This window comes from Rhinichthys klamathensis, unplaced genomic scaffold (genome assembly GCF_029890125.1).
Source record: "Rhinichthys klamathensis goyatoka isolate OS25496 unplaced genomic scaffold, OSU_Roscu_1.1 h1tg000961l_1, whole genome shotgun sequence".
NCBI classification, from domain to species: domain Eukaryota; kingdom Metazoa; phylum Chordata; class Actinopteri; order Cypriniformes; family Leuciscidae; genus Rhinichthys; species Rhinichthys klamathensis.
Window position 1 is genome coordinate 234,161 of NW_026607279.1, and position 12,769 is coordinate 246,929.

General features: G+C 37.3%; 1 protein-coding gene across 3 annotated transcripts in view; it reads left to right on the plus strand.

The window, feature by feature from the left end:
* The window catches only part of gli2a (GLI family zinc finger 2a), an 82,747-nt gene that overhangs the window by 60,397 nt on the left and 9,581 nt on the right, over positions 1 to 12,769 (plus strand). For all 3 annotated transcript variants that reach the window (XM_056244330.1, XM_056244331.1, XM_056244332.1), the window contains 4 exons: positions 8,264 to 8,465; positions 8,582 to 8,783; positions 10,278 to 10,388; positions 12,636 to 12,764. In XM_056244330.1, the coding sequence (XP_056100305.1) occupies positions 8,264 to 8,465; positions 8,582 to 8,783; positions 10,278 to 10,388; positions 12,636 to 12,764 (644 nt within the window). The remainder of the gene's footprint in view (positions 1 to 8,263; positions 8,466 to 8,581; positions 8,784 to 10,277; positions 10,389 to 12,635; positions 12,765 to 12,769) is intronic.

Genomic DNA, 12,769 nt, shown 5'->3' on the forward strand with positions numbered 1-12,769 from the left:
CTTAGTGTCACAAATCCGCACTTTTTCAACTTTTCAATATTTTATATCAACATACGTTTATTTTATTTCAAGTAACAAAAATGTTTTTTTTTTATGGTTTTACTTTTAGTTAACTATAATTACCCTGGCCAGTACAAATAGCTAATTTGAAAGTAATCAGGCTGGCACTCACTCTTGCTATGATCCAGTCCAGCCACACACAGTAACTCTTAAGGCCCCAATATACTACAAGTGAAATCAAAGAGCGAACTGGTGTGACGTCATTTCGAACAAAATCAGGCCGAAGTGAAGTTTGTTTGGAGTTTGTTTTCTGGAGTTCAAAACAGCTTCCCAAAGTGAACTTTATGGAAAAGTTTGCTCTGGCTGATGAACACCTTCAAGCTACCATTGGTCCGTGCCTATTACGTAATAGCTAGGTGTAATACGCAGGTAAAAACATGAACACACTGGAGAGCTGCTTTATAGTAGAAACTGAAATTGTAGTTCAAACTGAAAGTGATACTGACACTGTTTTTTCATGTTTAATACTGTAAAGCTGCTTGATTTGAAGCGATCTATTGTATAAAGTGCTTCATAAATAAACGTGACTTGACTCGAGTGCCGAATTGCAGAGCTCGTGCGAACATATATCCACATCGCTATGATCGGATGCTTTCTTAACTGCTGTTTTCTCACTATTGTCATTTTTGTTGTTGTTGTTTTTTTTATTGAAAGGAAACTGCACAGCACATCTTTACATATTCATTTAAACACTGCTCCAAACAGTGTGGTATTTTGAACTTATTTTTACCCCTAAGCGAAGAACAAAAAAAAAAAGAATATATTGGGGCCATTGTGCCACAATTTTTTTATATTTTATTTTATTTCAGTTTACATTTATTTTATTGCATTTAACAGAAATGTTTTTAGTTTTAGCTAATGATAATAACCCAGGCAAGTACAAACAGCTAACTAATGTACTGCACTTAGCGAAACATTGTGTAAAAAAGCTTTCCACATAAAAAAAATTAGTCTTTCAATCTTCACCTGTGTATAGAACAGTCCAGCCACCCACAGTAACTTTTAGTGCCACATATCCACGCACCCGCTCACATCACATGCCCCAATTACTTCCAATCACAAATCAAACACGGACCTTTGCGTTTTTATGACTGTAATGAGTCGGTCATGAGAGTTCCTGCATCTCTGACTGCTAACGCTGCCCGCCGCGGAGCTGACTGCCCACAGTTTGTTTAGTGAGGCTTGTTAGCTCAACACATCATGGGCCTTTCCCCTTCCCGGCTTGTGTCTTTGGCCTTCTCGTCCGCCTGGCTTGATGTGGTCTCACTCTGGGCACTCAGGTGTTCACGGCTCTCCACACCAACCCACAGACACAGGGCTTTCATTGATGGTCGATGTCAGCTCATGGCGTGGTGGCATAAAGCAAGCCCTTCAGTAGAGCAAAGTCCTGATAAATATGCATTGCAGAGCCTAGCGTTTGTCTTGGAATGGTGTGCAGATAAAATTCGTATGCGTATTTAAAAATCAATTTATGTTCTAATAAATTCAGCAGACCCACCACTAGAGTGAGTGTTCAGCATGCACAAAGTGACCCTCTTGTTTTTCCCTTCATGATTCCCATTTGCCCATTAGCTGACTTGGAGAGAGAAGGTTGAGGTTTTCCTATAAATGGTGATCGTTGTTGTAAAAAATGAAAACTGTGCACATGGAAAATCTGTCCAGCTTGTCATTAGAGCCAACATGTGCAGCACTGTAAATTTATTTGGTCATTCGGCAGTTTTACACGCACTACTGGGTCAAACCAAGACACTAACTGGAGGCATGCGGTGTTGAATAGGTTGTTATAGACTTCACTGTACGGCAAAATAAGCATTTTGACATTTCATATATCTGTAAACCTCACTGTAAAGCTGTATTTTCTACAAACTCCACTTTGGATAAAATCCACCAATAAGACCCCATCACAATACACGATGAGTTGAGAAAATTAAATGCTATTTTATATATTATATTATATATAAAAAAAAAATTCATTTTAGATTTATTTATTTTGTTAACTTTTTTGCATTTTATTTCATTTGTTATATTATTATTTTAACAAGCAAATTTAAATAAATATGCTATAGTGCAGTGAATACTGCTATTTTTCACTCACATGCACATGACTTTGCTGCCGAGAGTAGTGTTTAAAACAAATCTCCTGTCTTTAAATATGATTAGTATGTAACCCCACATCAGTCATCCATGACTTATAAAGGGAAGAGTAAACTCTTAAGACGCAAGAATGATGGATCATCACCCCCTCTTGAATTTAAACCCAAAAAGCTTTGAATACATGTAGCTCACTCCTACAGATCACTTTCCTCCTGCCAGCAATGTGAATGCCAAACGCATTTGCCCCAACAGGCCCCAAAATAACAAATAGAGGAAAACAATGAAAGGAGACGGCGTCGGCTATGAGTGCACGTCTTGCTGAAATGCTCCATTGCTGAGCCAAGTGCATGTGCATGCCAATGGCGTGCATTTTACATGTTAATTATGGTCTGCGTCTGACAGGGCGACACGCCGATTGAAAGCACAGTCGCCACTAAAAACAACACAGCCGCATTTCCCCATCACACCCAGACGGGTTTTTACTCAATGGGCACGTTCCTTAGGCCCTTTTTGTGTACTTTCAGTGAATCTATTGCGCATGCAATGTTATGAGAAGTCTCAGTCATTGCTTCTCAATGGGTGAGATGGGAAATGCTGGCCTTACGCCCTCTGGATGGATGAAAGTGAATAAATAAATCACCACAGCCTCCGGCTCACAGTCAGACTCTGCCTGATGCCCGAAACAGCAGGATAATAGGTTGAACAGACCTCTGTTTTATCGATGGCTCAATTCAGCTCTGCTTCTTAACTCTATGTTGAAGTGAAGGGGTTTGCAGCCTCTAATTGAGTTGCTTACACAGGAATGCTTCAAGATTATGAATGGAAAGAGGGGGGAAACAAGTGCTGAACTCATTTGTATGGCATAGCCAGAGGGAACAGTTTAAGGTCCCGTGATAATAGTTACTGCCAAAGCAAATGTCTGCTGTCCGGCTACAGGCAGGACTCTGGTGTTTTGGAACGGAGGTTTTTGGGTGTATAGGAAGGGAGTCTTGTCACCACTGCAGCTCAGTCCAACATACTCACACATACATATGCCTGCACAACAGACACTAACACAAGACGCTCCCATTTTGCACTTCAACATTTTTTTAAATTGTAATATACTGTACACTTGTTCAAAAGTTGTTGTTTTTTTTATCCTGAAAAGATCTACTGTACGCGGTTTCCACAAAAGTATTAAACAACACAACTGTTTTCTAGATTGATGATAATAACTAATGTTTCTTGAGCACTGAGAAATCGACATATTAGAAAGATTTCTGAAGGATCATGTGACACTGAAGACTGCAGTCATTTCTGCTGAAAATTCAGCTTTGCCATTACAGGAATAAATGACATTTTTAAATATAATAAAATAGAAACAGTTATTTTAAATTGTAAACAATAATACTGTTTTTACAATTTTCTTATCAAATAAATGCAGATTTGGACTTCTTTCAAAAACTAAAACAAAATCAGTACTGATTGCATCATTTATTTATTTATTTACTTGTTTCATTTTTATATTCAAGTATTTATGATTTTGTTTTAGTTTTTGAAAGAAGTCCAAATCTGCATTTATTTGATAAGAAAATTGTAAAAACAGTATTATTGTTTACAATTTAAAATAACTGTTTCTATTTTAAATTGTAAACAATAATACTGTTTTTACAATTTTCTTATCAAATAAATGCAGATTTGGACTTCTTTCAAAAACTAAAACAAAATCAGTACTGATTGCATCATTTATTTATTTATTTACTTGTTTCATTTTTATATTCAAGTATTTATGATTTTGTTTTAGTTTTTGAAAGAAGTCCAAATCTGCATTTATTTGATAAGAAAATTGTAAAAACAGTATTATTGTTTACAATTTAAAATAACTGTTTCTATTTTAAATTGTAAACAATAATACTGTTTTTACAATTTTCTTATCAAATAAATGCAGATTTGGACTTCTTTCAAAAACTAAAACAAAATCAGTACTGATTGCATCATTTATTTATTTATTTACTTGTTTCATTTTTATATTCAAGTATTTATGATTTATACGATTAGTTGATTTTTTTTTTTTGATAATGGTTAGATGATAGATTGTCAGAAATTAAAGCAGAGAAGGAACATAGGAATAACACCTTCCAAATAATTTTTTCTGGCATCCCAATAAAAACATCAGAGCAGATGCCTAATATAATTGCCTCTTTTGTATACGTGCAGAGAGCGCCTGTAATTATAAAGCTATATATCAGGCCAGATCCTCAATTAGAAGCACCTCCTCCTACCCACCATTCCCCATCCCACAGGGTCGACAGGACTGCCCGAGCCAGCCTCTGCCACCACCGCCTCACAGCACTGCACATCTGGTTTAGCTCTCTCCCAGGAACCTGTGCACCCCTAAATTAGAGACACTGCCTATAAAAACAGACCATTGCAGAGTGTGTGGGACTCGGCAGCTGAGGGCAGGCAGGCGCTGCTACCCCCTGCTGTTCTCTTCACTCTGTGGGCAGCGGACTGCTAAGTGCTGCCACACGCTGTCCCATCAACGTGGCAGTCGCACAGAAAACTGGAAAAGTTTTTAGACAGAATCTATTAGGGGTTTTAGGTATATTTATAGTTTATTTTGGTATAATTAAATCGAGAGACTTTTTTATATATATATACAACTAAATGAAAAACTAATTTCAAGTTTCTTGTTTTTGTCATCCTGAGGTTCGCCGTCTGACCCCAGACTCGCAAACTATTGCTGCTCCTCTCCAACCAAAGCCAACCTCCCAATCTTCAAAACACTGAATGAAATTACTCATTTATTTAGTCTTGCTAAGATGGAAATTACTTTTTTTTTTTTAATACTTACCTCTAGTGCTGTGCGATTTAAAGGTGAACTAAGTAACTTTTTTACCTTAACCGAACAGCTTTGGAGTCATTGTAATGTTTATATTACTGATTTCGTGTTGAATGGTGGTCGTCTCGCACCCCCCTGGTGCCTGTGAGCCGCAAAACCACCCTTGCAACTTTCCTCGGTGTTAGGAAGTATCGTGTGATATCAGGTCTCGCGAGGTAACGAATTGCTTTACAGCAAAAAACAGATCTGATAAAATTCTGATAAAATGAGCATCAAACAGAAATAACCCGGCGCCGTATACATGTGGTGTTGGGCGCGCGCAGCTCTTAAAGGGGCCATACCTTATTTCCACTCGTTACAGCGTCCATCCTACTGAACAGGTACCGGTGTACAGGGGGAGAGGATCCGGCCGTGAGTGCGAGCCATCTCTGCGTGAGTGCTATTCACGACAGTACAAGTACTCCACAGCGACTCTAGGGGTCGCTGTTTGACAAAAACGGAATTCCTACTTAGTGCTGCTTTAATCGTAATTGATTTTTGATTCTGACTTCCAACGATTATGAAAACCAGATAATCGAGTTAAAACGATTATTGTGCCACTGCCGCATTCCGTCAAGCGCACATTCCTTTCCTTCACAGTGGTGCGCTTTTGTTCCTCCGTAAAAGCCCAAACTTAACATCTAAATCAGATGTTAACATTAAACATTAAATGCAGTCTATTGTTGCTAAACTGCGGGACGCGTTTGATATTAAACAGTGTTATTAAAAGCGCATCCAATAAGCCACAAAAGAGACACTGTTACCCAGACAGCTTTCTGTGCGCGCGCTCCGAGTCTGAGCTAAACACGAATCAGCAAATTTACTTCGGATACCCACCTAAACAAGTACACACAAAAATGTCAAAATGCCTTTTTGGAGAGTATTCACGTAAACGGTGGGTTTTGTCTGATGTAAACGTACACAGTTAAAAAAGAAAACACTTGTGTAACAGTACTGTATATTGGATCCGTGTGTGACAGCAGCCTAATAAACCTGCTGCAATCTGTCATTAATGATAATCAAACAACAAATGTCAAAGGAACATCACTCACTGATGTGGCTTTAATAAGGATTAATCTATATTTATTGTGCACAGTAAGACTATGCAGTGTTTTTTTACAATTGATTATTACATTTTTTGTTGTAGGCTATTTACTTGTCTGAATACCACTGTTAGTATATCTTCCTGAAAAACTTTTAAAAAAAACTTTTATTTAATTTGTATTTTCGTTCTGTTGTATTTGTCCGTTTTGTTTGTAATTAGTTTTTGTTTTTATTGTATTGCTGACTGTTAATTTGTCTAATGTAATTGTTTTGAGGGCCTTTTTCTTACATTAGTTAGTATTAGTTTTTGCTGAAATATCTATAATTGTGAAATTTCGCTAATATATTAAAATTATTACATTTCCGTTTGATGTAATGGTGCAGAATGACACTTAACCTTTAAATGAAGCATTGAGGGATCAAATGTCAAAATCTCATTCTTTTAGCGTAACAACCTATAATAGTTGCTGTTTGCTGTGCACATTAAAACTGTTGCTTAAAGAATGGCAGGGGAGTAATTAACTGGTTGGAGGCTGTGGATTTGTGAGAGTTTGACAGGCGTCTGTTTGAAATGTCAGTTGAAAGTTTTTTGTGAGGTGCTCGTGTTTGTGTGTAGTTTAATGGACCCATTACATGTTTCCTGTTGTAGCACCTTTGCTGATGCCCCCCTGGAGGGCCAAAAAGCCTCCATGCCCGTCTGCTGTTCTCTGTCCGCTTACACCAGTGCTTAATGCACAGCACCTGTTTACTACAGTTCAGAGCACATGCCCATAGAAACATGGCCTTTAAGTCAACACTCACTCCGCAATTGGAATGCAAATGGAAATGCAAATTATACCGTTTTTACATTTTGTGGAAGAGTACTTTTGTAATTTTTCACCCTCTTTTTTGCCCTTATAATTATCAAGTGTGAATGTGGATATGATTGTTACATAACTTTTGACATCAGCATTTGAAGCTTCGTTTCAATTTTGTTTTGGAAATATTTTTTCTAAAGAAATTAATAATTTTATTCAGTAAGGGAGTCTGTAAAGTATACAGAATATATATTTTTTTTAAAGAAATACTGTAATTTTAAATACTGTAAGTGCTGTTCTTTTTCATCAGTTTCCACAAAAATATTAAGCAGAACAACTGCTTGTGACATTAATAATACTATGAAATGTTTCTTGAGCTCCAAATCAGCATATTAGAATGATTTTTGAAGGATCACGTGACACTGAAGACTGGAGTAATGAGAATGTAAATTATTCCTGTGAAGGCAAAGCTGGATTTTCAGCATGTTTTTTTAAGTAATTTTTAAATAAGTATATTTTGTATTATTATTATTATTATTGTACACAATAGTAAAATAAATAGTTAATAATTTATTTATTTTTAATCTTACCAACCCCAAACTTTGTACGGAATTGTAAACAAATCTAACTTGGCTATTTTTTAAAGATGATTAACATACACCGATATATATATTCTTGGAGATAATTATCAACGGAAAGGCACTCCTAAGGAATCTTACTCAAATCTCCTCTATATAGACTGTTCAGCATTCCAAACATTATTTGCTTGCTTGTTTGCCTAATTTTACTCTGATCAATGTTGTTAAAGGAGCTGTATGTAAGAGTGTGGCCAAAACTGGTACTGCAATCACTTTCAAATTACTGTAGAGCGGTGTATCCCCTCCCCCTCCTCCCTGACTCGAGGTTGCCAGATAGGCTGCAGGATCCAGCAGGAATGTAGTCTGCTCCAAGAAGTGGTAACTAGAGCAGAGCTGGCAAACCGGATCCCGCAACACTACTGACTTTGTGATTGGTAGATAGGTGGAGGGTGGAGCATCAGACCAAAACACAACATGACAACATCAACATCAGTTGAGGGCTGCAACTTCACTTTTTAAATGACAATATCCTGGCCGGACTACTGTTGTCAGTGATATAAGTATTTGAAATGAACATGATTTCTTAATGTCTAGTGACATATCAGGGCCATTTTATGATTAATTGAAATACATTTCTTACATACAGCTCCTTTAAATAGCATCGGTTTGGCATTCTGCAGAACACCTCATTGGGTGAGATTGGTATGATTAGGCTGTGAAATTATTCATAGTGAGTTGTATGCAAGTCAACATAGGAGTGATTCTGGAGATAAAGAGAATTGAACGGATCTCTTTAAGGTGAGAGTGAAAAAAGTGTCTTTTCTCTCCAGTGTCCCGTTTCCCCAGTCCCAGACTGACGCCGAGGGTAAGCAGGAAGCGAGCGCTGTCCATCTCTCCAGTCTCGGATGCCAGCATCGACCTGCAGACCATGATCCGCACTTCGCCCAACTCTCTGGTGGCCTACATCAATAACTCCCGTTCCAGCTCGGCTGCCAGCAGCTCTTACGGCCACCTCTCCGTCGGGGCCATCAGGTACAGGAATGACCATTCTCCCATCTGTGTTGATTTCTCCTTGTAAATGTTATTGCAGGTTGCCCATTGTTTGAACTCACACTAAATTTGACTATTTCCTTTTTCTCACATCTCAGTCCGTCCTTCACATTCCCACATCCTATCACACCAGTTGCATACCACCAGCTGCTGTCCCAACAGAGAAGTCTGAATCCATTTGGACACACTCCCCCCCTCCTACAGCCTTCTCCTTCCCTCAGTTCCAGGCAGCAGACGCTGGTGGCAGCTGCTGCACTGACCAACAACAACAGCGCCGACACCAACACAGAGTCCAGCCAGGTGATTTTACAGAGGTTTCCATACGTGTTTTCTGGGTTCCAAAGGTCTTGACTTGAGGAACCTGGAAATTTCATGTTTATAATATCCACTACTATTCAGAAGTTTGGGGTCAGTATGTTTTTTTTCTGTTTTGTTTTGTTTGTTTTTTGAAAGAAAGAAATACTTTTGTTTTAGCAAGGAAGCATTTAAATTGATTAAAAGTTACCGTAATCCTGAAAAAAATTAAGCACGGTTTACACAAAAATATTAAGCAGCAAGACTGTTCAACATTGATAATGAGAAGAAATGTTTCTTGAGCAGCAAATCAGCATATTAGAAGGATTTCTGAACGATCCTGTTACTGAAGACTGGCTGCTGCAAATTTAGCTTTGCCATCACAGGAATTAATTCAATTTTAAAATAGATTTAAATTGTAATATTTCCCAATATTGCTGTTTTGACTATTTTTGATCAAAATAAATGCCACCTTGGTGACCATAAGAGACTTGTATTAAAAAATATTTAAAAAATCCGACTGACCCCAAACTTTTGAACAGTAGTGTATAGTTTAAGGATGCACCAATAAATAATTATTTCCGATACAGAGGCCAATAATTGCTTTCATATTATGGTCAATAATTGCAGATGTTGAAATTACTTTTGTTTTTAAGTAAATTAAAAACATTAACTAACAAAAAAAAAACATCAAACGCTACAAGTGAATTAAGGGATCACGATATTATAATGTACTGCATGAAAAATGGATATTCATTTTGGTATCTAAGATGTAATTGTTAGTGTTTTTAAAGATTACCTTTAAGCGTTAAATAAAGGCAAAGGTGAATAGCATTGCTATAGTGGTACACCATATAAACAAACCAGGGAATTCAGGCTAATCTGAACTAATCTTTTCATTCATCCCCATTTTTCATTCATCAGCTTCTATAGAAGGCTGTGTAATGCTCATCGACCAAGGATCCACTCCCATGTAAACACTGTGGCCATCCAGAATATAAACTTCCTCTAACCTTCTCTCACTCTATACAGACACTCACCAAATCAGTTTTCATTCCAGCTTTATTGCTGATCTCCAAACCACATACACACACTATAGTTATGAGAAACACATTTCCCTCACTTTTGAGCAAACCATGTCAGGGTTATTGAGTTAATAGAAAACATGGGCCTCTGCCATACTATAGTGGTTGGAAGAAAAAGCACCCCCACTTCAACGGAGAGCCTGCATGTTTCTCAGAGACTGTCTGTTGAATTATGAATCCATCTGAGGATCAAAGTCTGTAGTCGCTCTCTGGGCGTAATAATTTCTTCCTTTTCATATTTCCATCTGACAGATGCTCATAGTGCAGTCTAAACTGTTTAGTCTCTGCGGCAAGTTGCTTTGTGAAATATGGCATCTGGAGCATGGTGCCTTTGTAGGCGTGAAATCACCACTCATGCCAGAAGCCAAACCGTCGACATGGTGTCTCCAATGACTCTTTCCTTGCTCTCTTGCAGAATGCTGGTGGAGATCCTGCTGTCAGCAGCACTGTCAACCCTATGATATTCAAGAGGTCAAAGGTGAAGACTGAAGCAGATGGACCCCACCCCATCTCACCTGGTTCTCAGGTTTGTGGGATTATGTTCATTATCACTTTAGGTCATCATGAGGTTTTCAAGCTTCAAAATGGACTCAAAATAACTATTAAAGGTTCATTAAATAGTCCATATGATTTTTGCTCTATATTCCAAGTCTTCTGAAGCTAAACAATGGCTTTGTGAGTCAAACAGCCCTACATTTAAGTAAAAAAATGTAAATTCTCTGGTGTGTGTTTTTATGAGGAGCCGGACTGGACAAAAGCGAAGGGAACGCCGCGAGCGTGCTCGACAGTGCGCGAGAGAGGGCGACTGTGTCCGAGCATAATATAGTTTGTTTATAAGTAAATTACACATTTCAGCATTAGGATAATCTCTGTAGCCTATTGGTAGGCTATCATCTGCAACGTTTTAATTAGTTTACATGGTTATAAAATAAAACTCCAAAATAACCTGCAGGAAACGTTCCAAGAAAACATCTTTGTTTGACCAGTTGTGAACACGTGCGGCAAACACAGCTAGAATTTGGCTTAAATAACCTCTGATGATGACGTTCTCTGTAGGTTATAAAAATAAAACCCCCAAATATTATATTTTATTATTATTAGGTATGTTGGTACATTGTTCAGTATTATATTATAACTGTTTACTTTTGTGAGGAAGAAAATACTTCAAGTAGGCTATACAGTATGTCTACCAGTTGTAAAGGTGTGTGAGTTTTATAATTTTAATTTGCACTACAAAGAGTTTGTGTATGTATTTTTTTTATTACTATTTATTTATTTTTGGTACATTTCTTAAGAAACATAATTTATTTTTAGACTTATTTGTTGGCCAGTTGTGGTCTGTGCAATAAATATTAAAAGTTCTAAACCATATTGTGCTTAGTTTTTCCACTATAGTAATGATAATTTTAATATTTATGTTAATAGGTGTCTCTCACATTGTCCCACAGCAACATTAAAATAGTGTAGATTAGTGTACAATGTTTTATAATTAAACTGTGTTCTATTTAGTGTCCATTTCATTCATTTAACATATTTAATATTGGGGGTATCCAAGTTATTTCACATATTTAAACGTTTTTTTTTTTTTAAGTAACGCAATAGTTACTTTCCCTGGTAATTAGTTACTTTTGGAATGATGTAACTCTGTTACTTTTTGTGAGAAGTAACTAGTAACTATAACTAATTACTTTTTAAAGTAACTTACCCAACAGTGTTTATATGTATCTCTCTGTTCATCTCTGCTCACCTCTTTTAAGTCTCTCTTGTATCTTACTCTTTTGATGAATTCTCGGCTCATTTCCAGTTCAGTGACAGTGTGCTAGTAAGATACATGAGGAGAGGTGTGGAGTGTGATCAGGGCAGATGTGAATTGATGAGCACACAATAGTGGGCCAAATATAAACAGGACCTCTTTCAAAACCCTTCATATTTTAAGTTTCAACACTTGGAATGAAAGAAACCAAACTCTGGATAGTTTCAAAGGAACCATTATCAGTTGTTGCTTTAGTGCTCTTAACAACATAGCACTCGCTGGTAGACATACCCTTGACTTTTGACTGGATATCACACAAATTAGCATGTGGGAGGTGACATTAGATGTGGCCATGAAGCATTCCGTTCTCTCACCACATAATAGAGGTTTCGAACCATTTAGCTTTAAACTTCATTAAAGCTCAAAAGCATTCTTAACATTCCCAAACCTTAAGAGAAACGAGGGTTGCTAAATCGACATGATCACCAACAATAGTTCCCATCTGATTCTCAATAACTCAAGACTTGGATCAGTTCCCATAAGAAATATAAAACACTAATGAGATCTCTTTAATATATATATATATATATATTTTTTCTAGACCACAGTGAGACCAAATGGTTCCTTGGGTACCCTGCTTGTCATATTTTTCTTCTGAGAAAAACAGCCTATTAACTTATCATGTCTCTTCTAGAGTATCAGACAAGCATATCTCAGGCTTTGCCAGGATTTCCCATGACTACAAAGTCTGGAATCAGAAGTCAGAGATCACAAAATGAACTCAAACAGTTCTCATCAAATTCTTCCAAGACCAAATAATCAAAGCTACATTATCCATATCAGTCAATGGCTTATAGCTTACAGCTCTACGCTTTTACAATATATCAACTATATATAACATTGTCTCACAAGCTAAAAAGCAAACACTGAGCAACAACATTTTCTCTTGACTGACATGTACGATAGGCTTAATAAAATTAAGTATACAAATAAAGTTTACCAGTGTTGTCTCCTCAACAGGATCATATGGAATTACGGGAGGAACTTGATAAAGACGAATGCAAGCAAGAACCTGAGGCTGTGTATGAGACCAACTGTCACTGGGAAGGATGTTCCAAAGAGTATGACACCCAGGACCAGCTAGTTCATGTTAG